The sequence below is a fragment of the Grampus griseus genome, assembly GCF_964374135.1.
Source record: "Grampus griseus genome assembly, chromosome: 11".
NCBI classification, from domain to species: Eukaryota; Metazoa; Chordata; class Mammalia; order Artiodactyla; family Delphinidae; genus Grampus; species Grampus griseus.
The window spans coordinates 40173857-40200425 of record NC_139005.1 but is presented as its reverse complement, the minus strand read 5'-3'; the positions used below and the strand labels follow the sequence as shown (position 1 = coordinate 40200425).

Genomic DNA, 26569 nt, shown 5'->3' with positions numbered 1-26569 from the left:
ACAATGTAGATCGACGTAGTTCTATGAGATAATAGTTACTATGGTGAGATGTCCACAGGTAGGTACTCTGTGTCTATAGTCTTTTCAGGAATCAGGTTGTGTTTTCAAGAAAGTACCTCCCCACAGCACTCACTCTAGGGAGTGGTATGCACAAAGAAAATAGGAAAGAAGAATAGAGGAACTTGAGAAAATGAGGGATTTCTCTTAAAGGAGACAAGGAATCAGGTTGTTGTATTGTCATTTAAGACATAAAAACCCTCTGAATTTTTTTTTGTGTGTGTGTGTGTGTTTAAGGGTAGTGCCATTTATATATGTGTGTGTGTATATATATATATATATATATATATTTTTTTTTTTTTTTTGGCTGTGTTGGGTCTCTGTTGCTGCGCGCGGGCCCTCCAGCTGCTGCGAGCGGGGGCCACTTCTGCTGCGGTGCGCGGGCTTCTCATTGTGGTGGCTTCTCCTGTTGCAGAGCACGGGCTCCAGGCATATGCGGGCCTCAGCAGCTGTGGCTTGCGGGCTCCAGAGCACAGGCTCAGCAGTCGTGGCGCACAGGCTTAGCTGCTCTGTGGCACATGGGATCTTCCTGGACCAGGGCTCGAACCCGTGTCCCCTGCATTGGCAGACGGGTTCTCAACCACTGCGCCATCCAGGGAAGTCCCTTCTTTCTTTTTTTTTAAAATAACCAGTTTTCAGTACCCTAGTTGCACTGTCACATTTTCCTTTTCTGCATTCCTGGACAGATAAAAGTTTCCCTATGTACTGAGCTCACTGTCTTATAGTCTCAGAATATACAGATGAGTGCAGAGATGATAGAAACCAATAATACCCCATATTAAAACTGATCACTGGGGGGACTTGCCTGGTGGCTCAGTGGTTAAGAATCTGCCTGCTACTGCAGGGGGCACGGGTTTGAGCCCTGGTCTGGGAAGATCCCACGTGCCACAGGGCAACTAAGCCCGTGAGCCACAACTACTGAGCCTGCACTCTAGAGCATGAGAGCCACAACTACTGAGCCCATGTGCCACAACTACTGAAGCCCACATGCCTAGAGCCCATGCTCCACAACAAGAGAAGCCACCACAATAAGAAGCCCGTGCACCACATGAAGAGTAGCCCCCACTGGCCACAACTAGAGAAAGCCCGCGCGCAGCAACAAAGACCCAACACAGCCAAAAAAATAAAAATAAAAAAATTGATCACTGGGAATTCCCTGGTGGTCCAGTGGTTAGGACACTGCGCTTCCACTGCAGGGGGCTCGGGTTCAATCCCTGGTTGGGGAACTAAGATGCTGCATGCTGCAAGGTGCGGCCCCCCCAAAATATGCTGGATGCAATAAATGTTTAAAAAAAAACAAAAACAAAACTGATCACTGTCTTTCATTTTTATTGGGAGCTAAAGGAAATCATCATTTGAATAGGCTACTGAATGCCCTGCCCCTGTTTTCTGTCCTGTAGCACTTAGAAGTATTTGCCTTTTTTGTCATATTGTTAAAACCCATGGGCATCTCCATGACTTCCACATCTCTTCCTACCAGTTTTAATGCTATTCTTTTAGTTTTGTTCTTAGTTTAGAGGAAGAGCTTTGTAATAAATTTGTTGGTCTGGTTGCTTAGCAGCTTGCCGTGATTATGTAGCTTGGAACAGATACATTGCCATTTGAAAATCTTGGTTTCCAGCCCTGATTCATGTATATATTGCATCCAAGCTTGGAATTGAAAGCTTTTTTGCTATTAGAGCAACCATCATACAAGTACAGATGAATAAGTCTATAGCATTTAATAGAAAATATCTTTATGTTTATATATTCCTTTTTCCTTTGTGTTTTTTCTGCCCTTTCTTGCCCTCATAGCTTATGGTACAATCTTACAAACATTGTAAAATCACTAAACCTTCGTAAAAGAGTTCTTAAAATTTTATTTAGATGCATGAAAAAAGGGCCTGGACTAGAATGTTGAAGGGGTGATTAGGAGAAACATAAGAAGAATCCTTTAATGGTGTTTCTGAGAACATTCAATTTTCAAATGAAACTTGATTTTTTAATTTCATTTCCTTGATAATTTTCATAAAATCCCACTGATTTCTTCCTTTTTTGAAGATCTTAGTTCCTTAAAGTGTTCCCAGTTAAAGTCTATTTGGAATAGAACTGCCTGTAAGGACACCATTTTTAATGTAATATCAGCAAGTCTTTGCGGGGGGGAATATGAAGCCTGAAATTCACTATTACAGAACACAGTAGCAAATGATTTTTCCTTTGCCCTTCTAACTGTGAAGGTGGTGTATTGTCTCCTTGATGCCAGAATATGGTACAACATAATCCTTTGCCTATACTTAGTATAAATTTATTAGACATAGTCCCTGCACGCAGTCCAGCAGAGAGCCCTGCATTACAGAAATAATTCTTGAGCTGCTGAGCTGGCAATTTCCCCACTTAATCACTTGTGTGACGTCATCTGCGCTGTTGGTAGGAAATGTGCTGACCATGTACTGCGTTTTAAAAGACAGTTGCAACAGGGGTACTAGCTAAAGATGAAATTAAAAATAAACCTTTTAAGTTACATGGAAGGTCTCCAAAGTGCAGCAGGATTAAAGTGGCAAAAATGTTATATTGATAGGCTTGACTAAGTAGTTGGTCACCTAGCAATCAACTGACATACTTGTCCCTAATTGCTTCTCAGCTCCAGAGTGATTGCAGAGTGGAGGAAAAGAAGTAGGCAGGAAGGGGTGTTATATTCAGGGGACTGAAATGCGTTTGTAATTTTCAAATGAGTCTTAAACATTCCAACTTTGTTTTTATAATAAGGATTACAAAAAACATCAGTTGTTAGCTCGAGATTCTCATAGTGGTAGCTACACATGGAAGAGTCCAGATGTTAGTCACTGATCACTGTACTGGATTGCTCCTGCATCTTTTGTCTGGGGGAGATGGCAGGACCCCTAATGTATATTTGATTTCTTGGCAGAAAGATGGATACTTTGATGCTGAATATGCGGAATCTGTTTGAGCAGCTTGTACGCCGGATGGAGATTCTCAGTGAAGGAAATGAAGTCCGTAAGTCATTCTGAGCTGGCCTGTGTGAAGAGAAAAAACAGATTTCAGATTTCGGTTTTCTGCAAAGCCAAAGTGTATTCCAATCCTAAAATTGTTTTTCACTTGAGTTATCTAAAAAGAAAATGATGGTCACTTATCTATGGTCAAAGCTTAATGGACACTCATTCTAAATGGTCACTTATTTTTCTGTAGTTGTTTTTAAATGGGTTTTACCCAGACTTTTTTCATTATCAGGGTTCTCTTTTCACTACATAGTTGGCATTAGTCGTCAGTTTTATTTTCTTATCACAAACTGGGCAAAATCTACTGAATTTCTAAGGATGTTGCCTTTTTTCTTCAGAGTAGTAGTTGTCTACATTTTTTATCCTGGGTTTTCCCTGTGTTCTATAAAACATTTTCAATTGAAGAGGAGAAAAATGACAGTTTCTTTTTGAAGGAGGGACAGTTCATCTGCTTTCACCTACCTATTTGATGCTTAGTAATAAAGGGTTAAGGTTGGGTGGAGAGCTGGGAAGAAAAAGGTGGTGACACAGTAGTCTTCTGGGAAGTAGATTAGTGAGAAAGAAAAGTGGGGCTGATAGCACTGACCTAAGTGATGTAAGGGAATTTTTCTTTACCAGCTTTTCTTTGTGTTACCATGCTCTCCTATTTCAGGTTTTCATGTATACCTAATTTAGCGGGTGTTGCTGTTAAGTCAGTCTCATTGGTACAAAAGTAATGCAAGAACTGTGTCTTAAACTTAAAAAGAAAACAATCTCCATAGTACTTAGTAATGGTGTCTTGCTTGTGCCATTCAATATTTTCTTTAATTTGATTCATGTTTTTGATAGCTCTCATCTACTTACAGGTCTTTCAAAACAATATTCTATTTTTCTCTCTCTAATAGCTGTTGCATGACCCTATCGTCTGGTACCAACTCAATAACCATGATGGCATACTAATTAGGCTTCTCTTTGAGGTCACATCATCTCAGAAGATGGATTGCTTTGGAGTCTAGTGGGGAGGAGTATTGAATAAGAGATCTTAAAATTCAGGTTCACTCAGCAAATAATGGCTTTATGGAAAAAAGTAGGGTTTGAGTTGAGCCTTAGATTAGGTATAGGGTAGGATCCCAACAGACAGACATGAAAGAAGGCATTTAGGGTCAGGGGAGCCACCTGAGTGGAGACAAGAGGGTGTGGAGTGTGAGGGGAATAAGAGTAAGGGGAAGTGGTTTAATCAGAACCGTGCTTTTTGAAGGTTACCCTGGCAGAGGTGGAGGCTGCATCAGAAGTGGAGGTTGGGAGGTTGATTAGGACATGGTTGCCATAGCTCAGGAAAGAGGCAATGGGGAGCCCCAACTGGAGTGGTGATTGTGAAGGTGGAAATAAGGAGAAATGGGTGGAAGAGATTGTGATTAAGATCTCTAGGAGGAGGCAGCTGATAGTATTTGGGGGCAGAGGGAGGAACCTGAGGTTTGGAGTCTCAGTAACTCTTGCTGGCTTTTAACTGTTATTTTTGTGTCTGTTTCTCCATCTGTAAAAAAGGAATTTTGCCATGAGGATTTCGAGATAAATGAGATACTAGTTGTGAAAATACCTTTTGAAATAATTATGCCCCCCAAAATACAAGATATTATTTTTACAAGAACCTTTATTTTATAAGCAAATTTCTATCTTCCCTTGATTTCTGTTATAAAATAGAGGTACGTTGGTTTTGTTGGTTTTTTTTTTTTTTTTTGGCTGCGTTGGGTCTTCGTTGCTGCGCGCGGCCTTTCTCTAGTTGTGGCGAGCGGGGGCTCCTCTTTGTGGAGGTGTGCAGGCTTCTCATTGCCGTGGCTTCTCTTTGTTGTGGAGCACGGGCTGTAGGCATGTGGGCTTCAGTAGTTGTAGCACACGGGCTCAGTAGTTGGGGCTCGCGGGCTCTAGAGCGCAGGCTCAGTAGTTGTGGAGCATGGGCTTCGTTGCTCCCCGGCATGTGGGAACTTCCCAGACCAGGGCTTGAACCCGTGTCCCCTGCATTGGCAGGCGGATTCTTAACCACTGCCCCACTAGGGAAGCCCAGCGGTACGTTTTGTCCCCTCTGCAAATCCCTAACTTGGAATGTTGGCTTTTTTTTTTTTTTTTTGGTCTCTGCCAGGTCTTATTTGCAGCATGTGGGCTCTTAGTTGCAGCATGTGAGATCTAGTTCCCTGAACAGGGATCGAACCCGGGCCCTCTGCATTGGGAGTGTGGAATCTTAACCACTGGACCACCAGGGAAGTCCCGGAATGTTGGCTTTTGAGGAACTAAAGTGGCTTAGTGTTTTCTAGACTCTAGAATTTCCTTTTCTGCAACCACCCCAGTCTGTCCTCTTCTTAGATCCTAGGAATTCCTCCCATCCCTCCGTGTCCCCTGACTCCTTACTCTTGCTTTTCATCATAATAACTTCGTTCCTCTTTCTCCTTTTTGTATAGTTATAGTTTTTTTTTTTTTCAAGCTAAGTCCAAGGTTACCGAAAGATCAGAGTGAAAGTTAATAATCAAATAAAATGACTTTAATAACCTAGATACTTTATCTTTGTTTTCCCCAGTCTACATGATTTTTATCTTCTATTTTTATCATGGGACGCCTGAACTTTTTTGACGTTGGTGTGTAAATTAGGAATAAATATAACTTAATATTTATCAGGTGCCTATTGTGTGCCAACACCATACTAGGTTGGTGCTATGCTATATGCAGTAGGTGATACTAAAGTGTATGTGACATGGTGCCTGTCTTCAAGAAGATTAAGGTATTTAAGTTTCAGAGACAGGATTCTGTCTCATGAAACAGAAGATAATACAAGTATAAAAATGTATGCTTTGGGGAAGTATAGAAAAATGGAGCAAACAAATTAGGAAAGGATTCATAGAGCAGTTGGGACTAGAAAAATGGGTACATAAAGAAGAGTGGGGAATTCCCTGGCGGTCCAGTGGTTAAGACTCAGTGCTTTCACTGCTGTGGTTCCGGGTTCAACCCCTGGTCAGGGAACTAAGATCCCATAAGCTGCGTGGCACAGCCAAAAAAAAAAAAAAGAAGAAGAAGAGTAAGTAGGGCATTCCATTTGGAGAGCATAGCTTGATCCTAAGTGAGAAGACAGAAATGAATACAGGTCTTTCCTGGGGCAGGGACAAATTGGTTTAGCTAGAAAGAGGATATTGGGTAGTGATGGGAAGTTTGATCAGACTGGTGAGGTGGGCCTGGATGCCTGGAGTTTAAATTTGATCTGAACAACAATTTTGCTCAGTCACTCATTTAACATTTAAGTGCCTACTATGTGCTGGGTAGAGTGTAAGGCCCTGGGGATAAAAAAGCAGAAGAGACACAGGGTCCTTGCCCTTAAGAAGCTTAGAAGGTAGTGAGAAAGACAAGAGCCTCTACAAAGGCCTTAGCAGGAGTGAGCTGAAAAAAACAGGATTTCTGGAGCTGCTTTAATCTCTTTGCTGAACTATGAACCAAGTCCTGATTTTTTTTTTTAATGGATCTAGGATTATTCTTAATTTGTTTTAAGGAAATTTCCCTTCTCCTTTCTCCTTTTTGATAGATGCATTTTGTAATTTAATATACACATAACTTTTTTAAAGAGACAATTTGAATTTAATAAACCTTTTGAATGTATACTTCATGACAGGGGCTAGTACCAAATTAAATTGTGATTCACACACTGACCAAAAAAATGCCATTTGTGTTTATTGATCGCCAGCATCAAAGTTTTTCCTGGTCTATGGTCCGAAGTGCCTTTTTGACCCATGCTAGCACAATTAGTTCATAACAGAATTGTACATAAAAGTAATATCTTAATTATGTATGCAAATGCTCTGGTTTTGGTCTAACAAACTAAACTAGTAATTTAACCATTTGTACTATTAAAATAGGAACTCCTTCCTTGAAATGAACTGATAGTTTATTTGGTTTCAGTTCTGTTATCCAATGCAGTTAGACCTGTAACGTATGCCAATTAACGAATGGGAATTAAAACCCCAATTTAATAAGACTTTTCAAGGAGTATCCTAAGGACCAAGCAAGCCAGCAAAATTAGGTCAAATGAAAATCTTTTCATTCTCAGAATTGTTTTTCAATTCAGTAAGTATTTGAGTGTGTAGGCAACACTATATTTAGAAACATTTAATTGACCACAGTGTGGAGCTAGAAAGTTTTCAGACTGTGTAGTTGAAAAGTGTGTTTCCTGTTCTTTATTCTTTAAAATGGAAGTATCACATACATCGAAAAGTACACAAATAATAAGTGCATTGCTTGGTGAATCGCGAGAGTAAACATGGCTAAGAACCAGCTCTTGTTTTTAATTTTTTCTTATGAATCTGTAATTTTGAAATAGTTAAATTTGCAAAAGGATATGTTGTTTGTTTTCTTTTTGTTTAAGTTAAGGAGAAAAAAACCCTTAGTAATGTGTTCCAAACTGTTAACTAAACCAGTATATCATTTAAAACTATTTGAATTTTGTAATAATATATTTTATTTTTTGAGATCCTTGATATTTGCGTTGTCTAAGATAACTAAGTCATAATATCCTGTTTTGCTAAAATCGATTGTTTACTAAAAACCTGTTTCCATATGTATCAGACTTGGTTTCTCTAGATTGAATTGTTATCCTAATTTGTAAGTTTGAAATTTAGTCAAATTATTAAAATTGCTTTAAAAAAGCACTATATTATTTCTATGCTCTCAGGTTAAATTCAAATGGGAAAAGTACCCTTACTACCTGAGAATCTGCTAGCTTTGTGTGAATTTGGCCTAGTTTCAGCCGTAAACTGGGTTAGTTTAACCTGCAGCAGATGTACACCTTGGAAAGTTCCTCCATGATGCTGGTGGAGTGAAGCTTAGAGGTAGATTGAGGTTAACTAGAATAGTAAGGCATTATAGAATAGTCTTTGCCAGTAGCAGGTGATAAGAACGGATGCCACCAGGGTTATCATGCTTTGAGGTGCTGCCTTCCTTAGAAGGGATACTTTCTTTGCAGACATTTGAAAAGAGTCCACGTTCCTCTATCAGTGACTCACCCAAAGCTAGTATGATCTTCTCTTCCTCTGTCTTTCCAACTGGAATGTTTACATACCCTTCAGGGCTGTGTTAAACAGCAAAGGCAAATTGGCTCTTTACTTTCAAATCAGTATTTGTATAATTATATAGCTGAATGCAATTGTAGGCCTAGACATCTGTAATATTAATCTATATCTACTGGAGCATACTACAGTTACATTTGAATTTGCTGTTTAACGCCTCTCTGGCACAGCAATGCGTGACTCTAAAGGAGACTGTTTTTGTTTTATAGCTGTAACTGTCCTGGTGGGTGACAGCTACCCCAAAGGTATCCCCTTTGATTGCCTTCTGTTCAGGAGCTTTTACTGTTAGTGTTACATCTGGAGTCAGGTGACTAATGACTTACTTATTCCATAGCAGATGCCACTGGCTAAGCCAAAAGTAACTGGCCTATTGAAATAGGAATTGCTCCCCACAAAGCTCTCATCCAGAGTGATGGACATATATCCAGGATCTGCTCCTGGTTATTTTCAGATGGATTTGCCCATAGTTCATCTGGTCCCTTAATTATGCATTTGGAGTAAAACTAACCAGAGGACTCATTTATTAGAGCATTTATACTCTGTTTGGTGCTTGAATTATTAAAGTTTCCCCCTTTTCTTAGAATTTATCCAGTTGGCCAAGGACTTTGAAGAATTCCGTAAAAAGTGGCAGAGAACAGATCACGAGCTGGGCAAATACAAGGATCTTTTGATGAAAGTAGAGACTGAGCGTAGTGCTCTGGATGTTAAGCTGAAGCATGCACGCAATCAGGTGGATGTAGAGATCAAACGGAGACAGCGAGCTGAGGCTGACTGTGAAAAGCTGGTGTGTATTGTTTTTTATGCTAGAACTGTGACAGTGGGGACGGGGGAAGATCAACGGGTAATGTTTCCACTTGCCCAGGTATACCCAGTTTCTTCTACATTAAAGAACTAAAAGCAGTTTGTCTATGATTGGAGCTGAAATTGCAGCCAAGGAATCCTATTCTTCATAGGCTGAAATTTAAATTTAAAAAATTTTTTCTCCTTTAGACCTGAAACTTTTACTTAATAGACAGATTTCAAATGAGAATTTAAAGAATTAAAATTAAGGGGAAAGGCAGAGAAATAAATCCTAGCATATTTGATCTGTCTCATTGTTGATTATAAGTGCTACCTAGAACATCCTCATATAAGATGTCAATAGCTAGTACTTCGTCATTGATATAGGCAGGACAACTCTTAAGTCTTTCCTTCATCACTGCTCTTAGTTTAGGGTAAAGGGATAGATGTATTCAACCAATGTGAACACTAGAACATAGAGCATTATCATTCTGATGTACCAGGGTGGGTCATGGTACAAAGGCAAGCCTTTGCTAGGAGGGACTAATTCATCTTCGTACAGTGTTAGATGCCTCAGTAAGCTCAAATTATCTGGTTCCAGTGCATCACAGCTTTATATCCATTTTAATGCATTTTGCTCCACCATTTAGAAAGGTGGGTGGCTGCTTTGAGCTGTAGAAGAAGCCAATAATTGTCCTGATTAGCTGACACTAAAGTGTTTTTGCTATGTGAAATCTATTTTGGGACTCTCATTTTGCAGTACTGTCTTCTCTTGGATTAGCGGTTTGATCCAAAAGTCCTATAGCAGAAACCCCACTATTCTAGATGGAGTTCATTTTACCAGTCAGAAATCGGAGACACAACCTGGGCTTGTTGTGAATTAATATGCTATTGGTGTAGCAGCCTTCTTGAAGGCTCATTTGCATAATGCTGTATTTTAATGTCTTCTGGTCTGCCTGTCCCATAAATTTGAGGTGAAGCTTTCTCCCCTGGTTAGTTAGGCTGTTTTACTCTGCTTTGGTCTGTAGGAAAGACAGATTCAGCTGATTCGAGAGATGCTCATGTGTGACACATCTGGCAGCATTCAACTAAGCGAGGAGCAAAGATCAGCTCTGGCTTTTCTCAACAGAGGCCAACCATCCAGCGGCAATGCTGGGAACAAAAGGTGGGGGAACTGCATCTGTTGTTATCTGATCATCAGCAACACAGCTGTCATAAGTTCTTGTTATCTAAAGTCTTAGATATACTGCTTCTGGAATGTGTGCTGAATAAAGCAGAAAAAGACTTTGGAGGAAGGGTGTGTGGGAAATAAAGGCGCAGAGGCCTCCCTCTTTATTTTATTTTTTTATTTTTCCTTAGGATGTTTCATCATGGGTAAAATTTCATGTTGATGCTGAATTGCACATCAATAACTAATCTTGCACATTGCTAAGAAACCTAAAGGTGGAAGTGGCAGTTCAGCAATACTTCCAGTGTTTACTCTCTATAGAGCTCTCGTAGCTCTTCTGGTTTAGAAGGGCCTTCTGTGAGCCAAGACCAGACAATAATTTTGGTTCCACTGCATCGCTATTTAGAATAGTCTCAACCAGGCTTTCAATTTAACACCCCCAATACAATACGTAGGGAAAGGTCAGCACTCTTTTAGAGCTATTTATTTTGTTGCCTGGTTGTTTTATGGGGAATCTTTATAACTAAGAAGATGTACAGGCTTAATTTCTTAAAAAGCTAATGCTGGGTAATACTCTCTCTTGTAGAAAGCAACCACAATTGGGATCAAATTAAACTTCGCTCTTCTGCCTTGTGGATTTTTAGTAGCCTGTAGTACAGACTCAGCAGGGAATAGCACCCATACCCCTGAATGTAACTTTCAACTTCTGTTATAAGGCCTTAGCTGAAATAGCAACTGTGCTGCATGTGTACTCCTGCACACACACACATAGTCCCCCATGAAAACCATAAAAAGCAACCCACCACAGCTAGGGTTTGAGCTTGTAGTTATCTCCACAGGGAAGATGCTACTGTGAAATTCCTGATGTTACCTGACAAGTGTGACTTGTTCTGGTGTTGGTGGGTTTTACTTTCCAGTTTTGTTTCTAACACTACTGTTTCACTCATTTAGACTGTCAACCATTGATGAATCTGGTTCCATTTTATCAGATATCAGCTTTGACAAGACTGATGAATCGCTGGTAATGAACACTTGATTTCTGAGAGTTATCTATTTTTCTTAACCCTGCTCCCTCAGGAATCTCTCGCCTGTCCTCTCTTCTAAAATTCCCTTATTACTATTTTATTAGTTGATACGTTATAGATACTGACTAGCATTTAAAAATATAAATATAAGCTGTAAGAGACTGGCTTATATATTTAATTTTTGGAAGTGAGAATATAGAATTTAGGATTTGGCATGAGGTTAAATTTATTTAACGGATCTGTGAGCTGCCTGTATTAATTGATTACTACATCTTGACTTATTAAAACCCCAGCTAGCAAAAAAATATTAATAATAATTAGCAAGACTCTATCCAGCCAGGGTTTATTTGCTGCTCTGGGGAGAATAGACTTGTGCCTTATTTCTAAATTAAACTGGTTCTTGAGGAAAACTTAGACATACTTCACAATTAGAAGGAAACCAGTGCCCTGAAACTTCAGCCAGAAGACTGATGAAAGTTTCCAGGCACTAGATAATGCTTTGATGAACAGTGGTTCACCTGTTTAAGCTGTTTGTTACCCTGCTTTTGTGGGGCAGAACCCTTCTTGTAACTTATGGTGGTGTTTCTCCATAAAAGGTCATCTCCTGATATTTCAATCTTTGATGTTCCAGAGACTTGTAGTTTATTGGTTTATGTATCTCTCCTATTTTACTGGCTGGAAGCTAGCAAACAAAACAATAAATCAGGAGGTTATTAGTAGTTGGTTTTCTGATGATAGCAAAATAAATGACAACTACTTGTTACATAGGCAGGGTTTTATGTCCAAATTGTCAGAGTTTGACTAGGGAAATAATTGCCGTTTTGTAGATATTAGTATTAGGTATCACCTTTTTGAAATAAGGAATGACGTAGTCTGGGATATGTAATAAAACTAGAATATACTACTGGCTGATTTTAGAGCTAGACCTATGATATGATATCTGTTGTAACTGAAGCTGAATCAAACAACCAGTAACTAAATTACTTGACCATAAATTGGAGAGGTTAAATTTATTTAGCTAAGCTATATACGACTGTTTTTGGATTTTGTGTTTTCAGGGATGATCAGGATCAGGAGGTCATAGGTAGCTACTAAAAATGAATGCAAATGGTTAAAATGAGCGAAGTGAACTAGACCACAGTGAAAGACAAATAATTCTTCAGTGTCCACATGAATGTCTTTTTTAGGGCCCAAGGAGGAGGGATGATTGAGAGATGTAAAACCTAAATTAGAACTTTTAAAGTGGCTACATTGTACAGAACATCTGATTAGACGATAGCAATCCCTTAAGAGTAAGGCTCACATCTAACGCCAGCAGTATAGTGCCCAACATTCTGTAAGTTCTAAAACTAATTACAAAAATAATCAGAAATAAAGGACCGGGCACCGAAGATAATCACGACAGAAGTTGATTCTTTAACCTTTTCTTGCCTCTTTGGTATTGATTCCTGATTCTATTATAATAGCTTCAATTTTGGAAAGAAAGCATGTTAACTCACTACAGCTCTATAGCTATAACATTTGAGACCCTCCCTTTCTGTCTCCCCAAATTGTGAGTTAGGTACTCTGACTCAAGAGGCCTTTAAAATTCTCTGTAAATTTATTTGTACAGGGTTTAGGGGAGGACTAACCAATGAAAGAAATTAATACAGTTTAATTGTCAACAGGATTGGGATTCTTCTTTGGTCAAGACTTTTAAACTGAAGAAGAGAGAAAAGAGGGTATGTATGGTTTTGTTTAGTTTTGGGGTTTTTTTGTGTTTGTTTGTTTGGTTTTACAAAGTAACAATAAAAGACTTTTCTCCAGAAATGTTGCCATTGTACTGCATTCCTGACATGTTGCTCTAGCTGTTGTTAAACACAGATTACAAGAGAATCCATGTTGCAGGGGCAGTAATTGATGTTCCTTGATGTCCTAACTCAGGACAGGATCCCATCCTATTTCACTCTTCTGGGCTGCTCTCAGTTCATTCATGGAGAGTAAAAGGATATATTTAAGTTTGTTTGAGTTGTCATATGAATTTTTATGCAGGACTTTTGTGCTCTGATATAAGTTTCAGATGAAATGTGTGTATAATGGGATATACAGAGATCTATCTTTGTGCTTGTTCAGGGTCCTTAATATGTTTCCAAAGACTTCATGTCCTTAGATAGGATTCCACTCTACTTTTTCTGGTGCTGTCATCTAAATTTTTCCAAAGCTTGCTTGTTTCTTATAGGGCACTGAGGGCATTTTTGTGTTGGTACAACTTAAGCTTCATGTGGAAATAGGCAGTGAGAGAGTGCACATTGTTATTTCCTGCAGTCCTGGTACCTAGGACTTGCATCCAAGTTATCCAATGGAATAATTTTATCTTTTGTGCTTCAGATCTTCTATTTGGCACTAAAGTTCTTGGTTTTTGCCCCATCTCTAGCGCTCTAGTAGCCGACAGTTCATTGATGGTCCCCCCGGACCTGTAAAGAAAACTCGTTCCATTGGCTCCACAGCAGACCAGGTAAGAATAGCCAGGCCAGGGCCTCCCTGGTGGCACAGTGGTTAAGAATCTCCCAGTGGTTAAGAACCCTGGGTCATGGGTTCGAACCCTAGTCTGGGAAGATCCCACATGCCGCAGAGCAGCTAAGCTCGTGTGCCACAACTACTGAGCCTATGCTCTAGAGCCTGCGAGCCACAACTGCTGAGCCCGAGTGCCACAACTAGTGAGGCCTGCGCGCCTAGAGCCCATGCTTCGCAACAAGACAAGCTACCACAATGAGAAGCCCACGCACTGCGGCAAAGAGTAGCCCCTGCTCTCTGCAACTAGAGAAAGCTTGTGCGCAGCAACGAAGACTCAGCACAGCCATAAATAAATAAATACATAAAAGAATAGCCAGGCCAAGAGAATTGTGGTCTTGAACACATCAAAGTTTAGCGGCCCCAAGCATTAAAAATCCTAAGTCAACATTGCAGTGTTATTTTGAGAGAGATGTTCAGTGAGCGTTTTTCTGTGTAATAGGATCCTTATCATCCATATGAATGGAGTAGTAAACAGCTGTCAGCTTTATGTGTGGTTCTTAGTTGTTTGTATGTGTGTTCCTGTGACCTGTATTTCTATTTGAAAGTATGAGATTTCAACTTTAAGAGTGTTTGGGGCTGGGGGCTTAAGTCCTGACCTGAGCTAAGTCCTTAAGTCCTGACCTAATTCCTGAGACTCAGGAATTTTTTAACTATTCCAAAACACCTATAGTAGAGGGGAAATTAGATTTATCCTTCCCTCATTACAACCTTTGTTTCAGGGAAATGAATCCATAGTTGCAAAAACTACAGTTACTGTTCCCAATGATGGCGGGCCCATTGAAGCTGTGTCCACTATTGAGACTGTGCCATATTGGACCAGGAGCCGAAGGAAAACAGGTCTGCTGGGTTTGTGGCTGAATTGCCTGTGTAAAACAACTGGTAAAATCTGGGGAGAATTGGTTTCTTAGAACCCTCATGAGGCAGGGGTTGGATGTTTTGGGTAGTTGCTTACTGAGGGCCAGAGCACTGTTTGTGTCATGCCCTGCCTTTGGCTTGCTAGCCTGGCCTACACCACTATATAACTTGTTTCTCTGGAAACAGTTTTTTGCATAGCCATTGTATTCACTTCTGATTATTGTTACAGATTACTGGTTATCTACCAGTTATATTAAAATTGGGGTTAAAAATCCAGAAGGGGGAATTCCCTGGTGGTCCAGTGGTTAGGACTCTGCGCTTTCTGCCGAGGGCCCGGGTTCAATCCCTGGTCGGGCAACTGAGACGCCACAAGCCATGCAGCGCAACAAAAAGAAAAAAAAAATTCAGAAGGAACAAAATACCTAAGACACAAAGCTTAGAGTTGCCTGCTTTCTAGGTACTTTACAGCCTTGGAATAGTGACTCCACCTTGAGCAGCAGGCAGCTGGAGCCAAAAACCGACACAGACGGCTCCAGCACTCCACAAAGCAATGGAGGGATGCGCCTGCATGACTTTGTCTCTAAGACGGTAAATCTGGGATTGCTGCTGCTCTTGGGCACATCTACTTTTTAAATTGTGGGAGTAATATTTACTAGCAACAAATTTAAATACTTTAGTGTTGTAAAGTTAAATGTCGAATTTCCTTCCTCCTTCTTAGCCCACTTTCCAGGGTTACAGAGGGTGTGTATCTTTCCGTTCTGTGAGTAATATTAAATTAAAGGAAAGCAACTTTTCAGAAGCAGTTGTTTGTGCTTTTTAGTGACATGTATTTACATTTCATGCTTGAACATGGCACGTTTTAACTTTGTCCCACTTGATTTACTCATAAAAACCCGAGCAAACTGACTGAGGCTCAGAGGAATTAACTGACTTGTTTGAGCCACAGGATAGTAAGTAGCAAAGTTAACATGGGGGTTTTCTGACTCCTTGCCAACAAATTCTTTCCACTACTGTACAGTGATCCCTTGCAGCTGGATGCCCTTATGCAAGTTACTTAGCCACCTTTTGCTTCTGTTTCCTTATCTTAAAAAAATTATAGGATTATTGTGAGAATTACACAAGTAAATATGTGTAAAGGGATGAGGAAGTTGTTTGGCACATGCTAAGTGCTTAATAAACATCGGTTGATATGATGATAATTTTCTAATTCATACTACTTCCTGTTTCATCCTCAGGTTATTAAACCCGAATCTTGTGTACCATGTGGAAAGCGAATAAAGTTTGGCAAGCTGTCTCTGAAGTGTCGAGACTGTCGTGTGGTCTCTCATCCAGAATGTCGGGACCGCTGTCCCCTTCCCTGCATTCCTACCCTGATAGGGACACCTGTCAAGATCGGAGAAGTATGTATGACCTGTGGGAACCATCATTGTGTTATGGCTTCTTTAGCTTTTAAAAGCTTTAGGTCATTTTTTTCAAAAATTAATGATGCCACATATATTTTTTCCCACAAATAATGAATAGAAATTGTAAAATGTTAACCTGCAGCAGAATCCTATTTGGGTTTGTCTGTCTGTTTAGTAACCTTTTTAAACCAAACTCCTCTTCCTTTTCCTTCCCTCCCTTCCCCTTTCTCTCTCCCTCCCTTTCCTTGTTTTCATCCTATTTTCCTTCTCCCTTCCCTCCCCCGCTTCGTTTTCTCTGCCTCCTCCTTCCCCTCCCCATCCCATCCGATTTTGTAAAATTTCAAACATATACAAAAGTAGAGAGGTTAGTATAACTAACCCTAGCTCCTATCACTCAACTTCCACGATCACTGATTCGTGTCCAGTCTTGATTTATTAATACCCCCATCTACTCTTCACCCTGTTCAGTGAATTATTTTGAAGCAAATCCCAGCCATCATGTAATTTCATCTTTGACTATTCTTTTTCTTATGTTCGAGATATTCCATACTATGCTCTTTAGATTATTTCTAAAGTTTGATTCATTAAGAAATTATTGTTATAAGCAACAGTAGCAAGAATCAAAACAAAATGGCTATGCTGCTACCCAGCCTCCAGCAAATCAAAGGTTACTTTTCTTTAATCTTAAGAGTTCTTATCCATGCATGTAATTTTTTACAAATTTTCTGTATTCTAATATAGAACCATGGAGTTCTCTCCTACAGATAGGTTTGTGTCATGATCAACTGTGAGTTAGTTGTGTTAAATAATTTTTCTTACTAAGAATAATTACAGTATAGAAAAGGCTTTCTTTTTTAGAGTAATAAATTAGTTTATATTATACTCCATACCTGTGATCTCATTATTGCTTTCTTTCTGATGCCCTTGACTATAAGAGGAGCAGGGGCAGAGTTGTAGCTAGTGGTCTTTTATTACTTGTTCATGCAAGAGTGTGGTATATGTGACCATAAATCAGTCCTGGTGTGGAGGTAGGAAAATAATTGAGTCTTTGTTTTAATACATGCTTTGGGAAGAGGAATTTAAAAGTAAACATGATGTCCCAGCCTGAATATTAGTCTGGGGATGGCTCTTTCCACTGGTCTTCATCTGCTGGTCTAAGTGGTGTAAATACTAATTTTAAACTCGCCTTTTTCAGGGAATGCTGGCAGATTATGTGTCCCAGACTTCTCCAATGATCCCTTCAATTGTTGTCCACTGTGTAAATGAGATTGAGCAGAGAGGGCTGACCGAGGTAAGAGTCCACCCTTGGAGAGGGTGAATTTGTTACTTGTGTCAGTAATTAAGAAGTTTTTAACTGAAAGTGTCATCTTGATAATAGACAGGCCTGTATCGGATCTCAGGCTGTGACCGGACAGTAAAAGAGCTGAAAGAGAAATTCCTCAGAGTGAAAACTGTACCCCTCCTCAGCAAAGTGGATGACATCCATGCTATCTGTAGCCTCCTGAAAGACTTCCTTCGAAACCTCAAAGAACCCCTTCTGACCTTTCGGCTAAACAAGACCTTTATGGAAGCAGCAGGTAAGGGCAGATCTTAATACTTAAATGTGGGACTTCCCTGATGGTCCAGTGGTTAAGATCCCTCACTCCCAATGCAGGGGGCCTGGGTTCGATCCCTGGTCAGGGAACTAGATCCCCACATGCTGCAACTAAAAGATTCCGCGTGCCGCAACAAAGATCCTGCACCCAGCAGCCGCAACAAAGATCCTGCACCCAGCAGCCGCAGCTAAGACCCGGTGCAGCCAAATGAATTTAAAAAACAAAAAAAAAACCCCTTAAATGTGAGTCCCATGGGGCAGGAATTTTTGACTTTTCTGTTTCCTGTTTTCTGTTTTATCCCCTGCCTGGTACGTGCCTGAAACATAGCAGTTGCTCAGATATTTTGATGGATGAATAACTCTATCCACGTTCCCCACGGCTATCCTCTTCCTGTCTAAACTGTATAGGGTCCTAACAGGTTTTTTTGTTGTTGCTTTGTGTTGTGTTTTTGGTCAAGTTTTAGGTTGTCCTTTTGAACTTGGAGCCATCTTTGATTTTTTTACCTCACGCCCAGCATCTAATCCATTGGCAAATCATGTCAACAAAGGCCCTGTAAATATATCTTAAATTTAAACTGTGTCACTCCTATTATTATCTTGACCTCTCTTACCCTGGAGTGATGTAAGAACCTACTGGTTTTCCTGTTTCTACTCTTGCCCTCTACAGTATAATCTTCACACAGAAGCTAGAGTGGTCCTTTTAAAATTTAAGTTAGGTAATGTCCCTTCTGTCCTCAGTATTCTCCAAAGTCTTCCCAAAAGTCTCAGAATAAAATCCACAGTCCTATACAAGCCCCAAAGACCCCACATGATTTGGGTCCTGGCAACATCATTTCTTTCAACACCCTTCCCCTCCTTTCTTCTTTTCTAGTTACACTGGAATTCTTGCAGTTCTTATAACATAACCAAGCTTACTCCCATCGAGGCCATCATGTTTGTTGTCTCAGCCTGGAGTGATTTGCTCCTTTATTTCCTTTCAGGTTTCTTTTTGGATAGCTTGTCCTCAGAAACACCTTTCCTGACCACCTTGTCAGAAAGAACAGCTACCATTACTTTCTAGTTTCTTGCCTGCCTTACTGTTTATTATACGTATCACTGTCTGATAGGTATTTGCTTTTTGACTGACTCCTCCGGTAGCATGAGGCAAGGTCCTTCGTTTAGTTCTGCTTGATCCTGAGCACTTAGAACAGTGCCTGGCACATAGTAGACTCTTAACATGTTTTGTGAACGAATACCTTCTTAATAATTGTAGTCACTGCACTTATATGTTTGCATTCCTGGAAACATGAGTTTCCAGCTGCTTTCCCTAACTGCAAGAGCTGGTTTTTTAAGAGTTCTGATTTCTAATATTGAGCTGTTGGCCAATATCCTGCTTGTTAATGAAACTAGAGTCTGGTGCAGTCATGAACCTAATCAGAAGTTTCAGAAGCTTACTGTATAGATGAGACTTTGTGATCGATAACTTGGAAGGCCCGCTGTCAAAGGAAAGAAGTCTAGGCCTCTTGGTACTTTCTTTTCATTTATAGAAATCACAGATGAGGACAACAGCATAGCTGCCATGTACCAGGCTGTTGGTGAACTGCCCCAGGCCAACAGAGACACATTAGCTTTCCTCATGATTCACTTGCAGAGGTGAGTAGAGCAGAAATTTGTCTCTGGGAGTCAGGGAATTTTGCCAAGGGGAAGAGAATGGGGTTGGGTGTTAGAGAGGGAATGTGAGGGCTGAATTGTTTTCCTATAGATCTTATATTTTGATCTGCTTTTAAGCAGAGGGACAAGTCTTCTAATTTAATGCTCTTTTACTTAGAGTGGCTCAGAGCCCAAGCACTAAAATGGATGTTGCCAATCTGGCTAAAGTCTTTGGCCCTACAATAGTTGCCCATGCTGTGCCCAATCCAGATCCAGTGATAATGTTACAGGACATCAAGCGTCAACCCAAGGTAAGCAAGCATGTATGTCTATATACGTGAACTTGTGTAACATAACAGGAGAGAATGGTGAGAGGTAAAAGCCCTGAGCATTGGAAGTTTGCTAACATATTTGATGGCATTTAGGTGGTAGAGCGCCTGCTTTCACTACCCCTGGAATACTGGAGTCAATTCATGATGGTGGAACAAGAGAACATTGACCCCATGCATGTCATCGAAAACTCAAATGCCTTTTCAACACCACAGACCCCAGATGTTAAAGGTAAGGCAAGGCCTAAGGTGTGCTTTTTAAAGGGCCTGACTCCCTCTCTGGTTTTTGGTCAGGTGCCCTCTCCTTGCCTTTGCTAGAGCTGTTTGAAATGTATATTCTTCAATAAAATTAAAATAATTTTGAGAATGTTAAAGAAAAATTTGTACAGTTCCATCCTATTTTTTTTTTCACTTTTCCATATTCTCCTTTCTTTACCCATATGGATATTTTTAAAAAATATAGATAGACTAAGTTAGATATAATTATTTCTTATTTTACTTAGCATTTTGTGAGAACTTTCTCTGTTACTATATAATCTTATTTATCATTTTTATGGTTGTAAACTAGAATTTGCTTAAATATTCTATTAGGTATTGATGTTGTTTTTCAACTTTTCATAATTACATATAGTGATGCCATCAACATTATATGTATGTACCTTTTTTTTCCTAATGATAAATTCCCAGGAGTGGGAATTACTGAATTAAAAGTTTTAAACATTTTTGTTTCTTGGTATGTTTTACCAACTTGATTTCTTTCTTTCTTTCTTTAATATAGATTTTAAAAATAAATGTATTTATTTATTTATTTAACTTATGACTGCATTGGGTCTTCGTTGCTGCGCGCGGGCTTTCTTTAGTTGTGGCAAGTGTGGGCTACTCTTCATTGCGGTGCATGGGCTTCTCATTGCAATGGGTTTTCTTGTTGGGGAGCATGGGCTCTAGGTGCATGGGCTTCAGTAGTTGTGGTGCACAGGCTTTAGTAGTTGTGGCTCGCGGGCTTAGTTGCTCCGCGGTATGTGGGATCTTCCTGGACCAGGGCTTGAACCCGTGTCCCCTGCACTGGCAGGTGGATTCTTAACCACCGTCCCACCAGGGAAGCCCCAACTTGATTTTTTAAAGGCTTTTGCCAGTTTGTACTGCCACCAAAAATATATGAGGCTGGTTTCATTCCAACTTCACTGGCTTCGGAGACCTATTCTTTCATTATTGCAAATTCCTTTTTTTTTGCGGTACGGGGGCCTCTCACTGTTGTGACCTCTCCCGTTGCGGAGCACAGGCTCCGGACGCGCAGGCTCAACGACCATGGCTCACGGGCCCAGCTGCTCTGCGGCATGTGGCATCTTCCCGGACCGGGGCACGAACCCGTGTCCCCTGCATCGGCAGGCGGACTCTCAACCACTGCGCCACCAGGGAAGCCCCGCAAGTTCCTTTTTAAGGGAGCATATTGTTTTTTCTAGTATAGGAAAAATCAAATGATGTTAGATTTGTGAAGTTTGGAGTTTGAGAATGGCTTAACTCAGAAAATGAGTGTGAGAATGGCTTAACTCAGAAAATGAATGTCAACTACTCACTGAGCAGTTGCTTGCATAGTTCAAAAAATATACTGGGGCTTCCCTGGTGGCGCAGTGGTTGAGAGTCTGCTTGCCAATGCAGGGGACACGGGTTCGAGCCCTGGTCTGGGAAGATCCCACATGCCGCGGAGCAACTAGGCCCGTGAGCCACAACTGCTGAGCCTGCGCGTCTGGAGCCTGTGCTCCGCAACAAGAGAGGCCGCGATAGTGAGAGGCCCGCGCACCGCGATGAAGAGTGGCCCCCGCTCACCACAACTAGAAAAAGCCCTCGCACAGAAACGAAGACGCAACACAGCCATAAATAAATAAATAAAATTTAAAAAAAAAATATATATATATATATACTGGTGTGTTATAAAATGATGACAAAACTGACCTCTGGGACTTTGCTAGGTCTCTAACCTTAGCTCTTAAGTGTTTCACAGGATATTCAGCTTAATACTGGCTGCCTGCAAGAGTGCTTTCTTTTTTCCCTTCCTTTAAAAATATGTCTTACCTTTGATTGAAGTGAGTTTACTGGGGCCTGTGACCACTCCTGAGCATCAGTTCCTCAAGACTCCTTCATCCAGCTCCCTGTCACAGAGAGTCCGCTCCACCCTCACCAAGAACACTCCCAGGTATGCAAAATTGGTCTGCTCAGGAAGTAAAAAATGACTGCTTCCTTAGACTTCTTTCCCATCATGCTGAAGCTTACTGAAAGAAAAATTGAATTAGATCTTAGCTAGCAGCTCGACTTTAAAAGCCCCTTTTTAAAAAGGGTCTGAAGGTCTTTACTGTTTCCTCTCCCTCATCTCAGGTGACAAAGAATAGCTTACAGAGTAGTTGTTGAGGGTTTCCTACTTTAATTGATTATGTCAAGTAATGTTACAGTTGTTTATCATTTTTTATAGAATACTTTTCCAGTTCATTCTCTTTTTCTTTAGATTTGGGAGCAAAAGCAAGTCTGCCACCAACCTAGGACGACAAGGCAACTTTTTTGCTTCTCCAATGCTCAAGTGAAGTCACGTCTCCTGTTACTTGCCAGCGTTTACCGACTACAAGGAAGGGCACACCTGTACTCTCTGCTCTGCAGCCTCCTGTACTCATTACTACTTTTAGCATTCTCCAGGCTTTTAATCAAGTTTAATTGTGCATGGGGGTTTTATGAAAACTATTTATATCTCCTTCTCCTCAAGTAATGTAATATCAACACCTTGTGCTGTCATCGGGAGCTTTTAGATGGGAGATCTTTACAGGGGTAGAAGTGGGATATGAAATTCGTTGTGATTCTTTTGGGGGCTGGGGGTACATCCCTTTGCCTTAAAGCCAAATTCTCTCATGTAATGACCTTTCTCTGGTGTAATTTCCATGAGACAGTGGTAGAAGCCCTACCTCTTTGGTAAGATTGACTTGTCTCAGGGTGGGGAGTGGGAGGGCAGGGTAAAGAAAGGTTTTGACAGAAGATTTAGGATGGCTCCTTCGAGAACTTGGAAATTCCCCTTCCCCCATTATGAACTGAGCTATAACACGGAGCCTTCATAGAAATGGGGTACGGTGAGGACTGAACTAATAGTGGGAGTGTGCTTAGCTTTAATTTGGATTGATTAGGTTTAATAGTGTTAAGTGGCACAACCTTGTAAAAGTGATACTACGATTTATATTTATTTCTAATGGGCCTCTGGCTGGACTTTGGGTTTGGTTGGGGTCAAAGCCAGTTTGTTCTTAAGTTGAATTCATTCTGATGCTTGACACCCCCCACCCCCTTGTCCATTTAGAAGCCCTGCTTCTAAAAGTCAGTGTACCATCTGTTTGGCACTCAACTAACAATTAAGAGTAGGCTATAAGGGAGGATTGTCAATATTTTGAGTGGCAAGAAAAGCCACAGTCATTTTGTCTTTGCACTTTGGATACTGAAATCTTCCTGTGTAACATAGCTACATCTAGATAAATATGAGCTTTTTCTTCTATTAAAATTATTTCCAATGTCTATCAAAATGCTTTCTTTTATAGAATGTTTATGACCCATAGTGGCCTATAAAACATGTATTTGGAATAATATTTGGAAAAAAGTAAATAGTTTTTTTTCAAAATGAATGTAAGGTTGGTTTTCTTGTCCTGGAAGGTAACCTTAAATTCCTTTTTTTTAGGAAATATTTTTCCTCAAAGTGTCATGAGTCTATCATTCATTTATCCCCTCCCCCATCACCACCTTCTCCCAACTTCACCACCACCAGGGGTTTGTTTCTTCGTTTCAGTCTCTTTCATTGTCCAAATTGAAGTCCTAGATTTTTCCTGACTCTTACCCTCTTGTTTTTTGGGGTTTTTTTGCGGTACGCGGGCTTCTCACTGTTGTGGCCTCTCCCGTTGCGGAGCACAGGCTCCGGACGCGCAGGCTCAGCAGCCATGGCTCACGGGCCTAGCCGCTCCGCGTCATGTGGGATCTTCCCGGACCGGGGCACGAACCCGTGTCCCCTGCATCGGCAGGCGGACTCTCAACCACTGTGCCACCAGGGAAGCCCTTACCCTCTTGTTTGAAGAAATGACTTTAAACAAAAAACAAACTTTTTAAACAAGTCTTTAGGGATCAGAATGGTGCAGAAAAACAACAACAACAGCAACAACCCAAACGATTCTGTCTGGCTCACTGCCTGGAACATCCTTCACTGCTGGAAGTGACTCTGGAGTGAGCTGGGATGATTAACTGAGGGCACCTGCACTTGGAACTCTGAAGCTGGTGAACAGAATGTATCTGAGATTGAACGTAAACAGTGGCAGGCTTAATAGAGAGAGGAGGCAACCTACTGGCTTTTCTCCCAGGAGGTGGCAGCTCTCGCAGCAGGGCCCATCTGCCTCAGCAAATTGACAGAAGATGGGTCCCGTCTCGAGACCCTTACCCCCTTTTACACACACACACACACACACACAGGACTGTTACGTTTTGTTGTTTTTTTTAACTTTGTCCTAGATGCCATCTCCTATGTCTCTGCAAGCCTAGTGTTGGCCTGGCTCCATATTTGCTGTTCTGTGGTATCTCCCCAAGGTGCATTTTAAGTCACTAATGTAGAGGAAGTAAATGGATTGTATAATGTCAGTGAAGGCAAGATGATGCTATGCAGGAACTGATGGCCCATTAACGAAAAAGGAAATGGTCCTGTGTGTCAAGTGTTGGCAGCCAGTTGCTCAGTTTTTGGGCTAGGCCGAGACCTTAGCCATGAAAATAATTCTGATATTGGCAGAGGGAAATATGTACCAACCTTCAGCTTCTTTAACAGTACTTCATGTGGAACAGCTTGAATTTTGAGGGCTTTCTTAATTAAATTGTGCTCCCTTGATGTGAGATCTATGGAAGGGGCTTTGGAGTGGGTGTCACCCCACCTCCTGCTCCTAACCATGTCTGATGCTGCCTGTTACTCTGTTTTTAATGCATTTTAGCTTTATTACCCCACTTGCTAATAGCTGGAATATTCACATCTTTAAATCCATTCACCTCCATCAATCTATGTAAGTCTCCTAAGTTTGATGCTTATTTAACTGGGCAAGCATTACATGGTTTGATTTAGCGGCAACAATTTGTGTTTATTATTGGTATTTAACGTTTTTTTTCTTAAGAAGGTGAATTCTTTGCTTGCAGAAATAGAGGGTGGGAAGGCATCATGCGTTTCCATCAGAGGACTATAAGGATGCTCAGTTGATTTACTGTGGGGGAAAAAGTCATTTTTGGCTGTGAACTGATGCTGTGGCATTGAAAGGGGTCTTGAGTTCCTAAATTCGTGCTTAAGTTATCAGGCAGCACAAAGTGACAAGGAGTGCTGCGTGAGTGCAGTGAGCAGAGATCCCAGGCTTGCTGTTTTTGTTTTCTAGGGCTTCTCTTCTCACCTCACGCTTCAGGTAGGTAGACAGACGTACACACGTGCATATACATATGGTATATGGTTTCCTATTGGAAAGCATTTGGGAGACCAACTGCTGTGCCTGGAATACTGACCAGTTTGCTTAATCATGCATCACCTTTTCTTAGATTCTCAGCAGGAGCGGGGAAGGGAGCTGCTGTGGCGTCCAGATCTGAGAAGCAAGGGTGGCAGGCACAGAGTTCAGTGTTCAAGTCGGCACAGCTCACACAGTAGGTTCTCGATCAATGTGCTTTGATGGTAATCTCAGTTGTGACTCAGGCTTCAGCCACTGGTGCGAAAAGCTTTTAAGCGTGCAGAGTCAGGGCATGTTAGTCATTGTGCTTTTAGTATAAACTGGGTTTGGAGAGTGGCCACTTAACCTAAGAATTTAGTAATTAAAAAAAATCTGTCCCTGTAGCTGGCATATTTTGTAAATAAGTGAAAGTCCCAGGCCAAGAGGTCCTTAACTCGTGTAATTTATTAGACTCTCGTTTTCAGAGTCTATTTGTTGATGGTTTCTGTTCACGAAGTCAGGCTGAAGACAGCTTGACGTCACCAAGAATAACCTTGCAGTGTGTGGGAGCCTTGTCCTCTGCAGTCGTGTGGGATGGGAAAGGAGGCCACTTTTCAGGGACACAGAGTTGGAAGCAGGAATTTTTTCCTCTTGTATACCTTCTCCCTCTGTAACTTGCCAGGCTTCATTTAGTTGCACTGTTTTTATACAGCATTACTCTCGCATCTCACATGGCTGGACACCATCTGTGTGTTAGGCTTAGACACATGTAAATGGATATTTAGACTTCTCATAAAGCACTTGCCAGTTAATATCTTCTCTGGTCATCAATGAAGATGGAATTAAAAAGAAGCCTCTAGAAGATATAATATGGTGATGTACAGTATACTGGTTGCTTCCGTTTATCATCTTATTTGACCTCGGCACACCCATGTGTGGTGGGCGGGATAGTTGATATGATCCCAATCGATGAAAAATTCAGAGAGGTCATTTGGCTCAAATTCTCATAAAGTATAGTTTAGTTGGGATTAGAACCAGGAGATTAAGCTCCTTCCTGCTCTGGAGGTCAGCTGTGCTGCTTGCTACTTCAGACTTCATCAGCTTCGCGGGGCCTGTTAATACATTATTAGGTATGTAAATAATTCCACGCAGGGCTGTATGTGGATGTGCCTGTGTGCTCTCAACAGATGACCCAGAAAGAGCAGGAAGGCCCAGGCTGCTGGGAAAAGCATTGGGATAGGAGAATGTCTTAACGTTGGCTTGTTGTTAGGATGGAGGACCTGGGCTCGGTGGTCCGGGGCCGAGCTCTGTGTGCAAGGTGGAGGAGGAGCTGGTGGAGGAGGAGCTTAAGGTTGCTCCTGGTGGGAGTCTGTTTTCAGACCACCCGTGAGCATTTTGTGTGCTCCGAAGCTTCGAGCCAAGAACAGGCAAGTCTCTGAGCGAAAGCCATCATCCTGCTTTTAGAGACGTGTCAGCGGATTAGCTTATTGGCTTTCCCCCTGAGTGGCATTAGCTCTCACCCCGTCTCATGTTCACCATCTGGCTTTGAGTAAGAAGTCTTCAAGTGATCTCTCTTCAGCAGCCCGCTCTGTGCCAGGGCTTTCTGAGGGCTGTTCAGCTTTCTCCCTCATCAACCCCAGGGCCCA

General features: G+C 41.1%; 1 protein-coding gene across 1 annotated transcript; it reads left to right on the top strand.

Moving 5' to 3' along the window:
* Positions 1–2966: 2966 nt before the first annotated feature.
* Positions 2967–22082, top strand: RACGAP1 (Rac GTPase activating protein 1; the record flags this gene model as incomplete). Its single annotated transcript, XM_082665865.1, has 16 exons — positions 2967–3051; positions 8713–8915; positions 9940–10076; positions 11031–11100; positions 12772–12825; positions 13518–13598; positions 14377–14494; positions 14970–15100; positions 15748–15912; positions 17111–17206; positions 17294–17492; positions 19036–19141; positions 19317–19449; positions 19564–19699; positions 21550–21658; positions 21965–22082. The coding sequence occupies 16 exons, from the start codon at positions 2967–2969 to the stop codon at positions 22038–22040; spliced, it is 1899 nt and encodes a 632-aa protein (XP_082521991.1). The 3' UTR covers positions 22041–22082.
* Positions 22083–26569: the final 4487 nt, after the last annotated feature.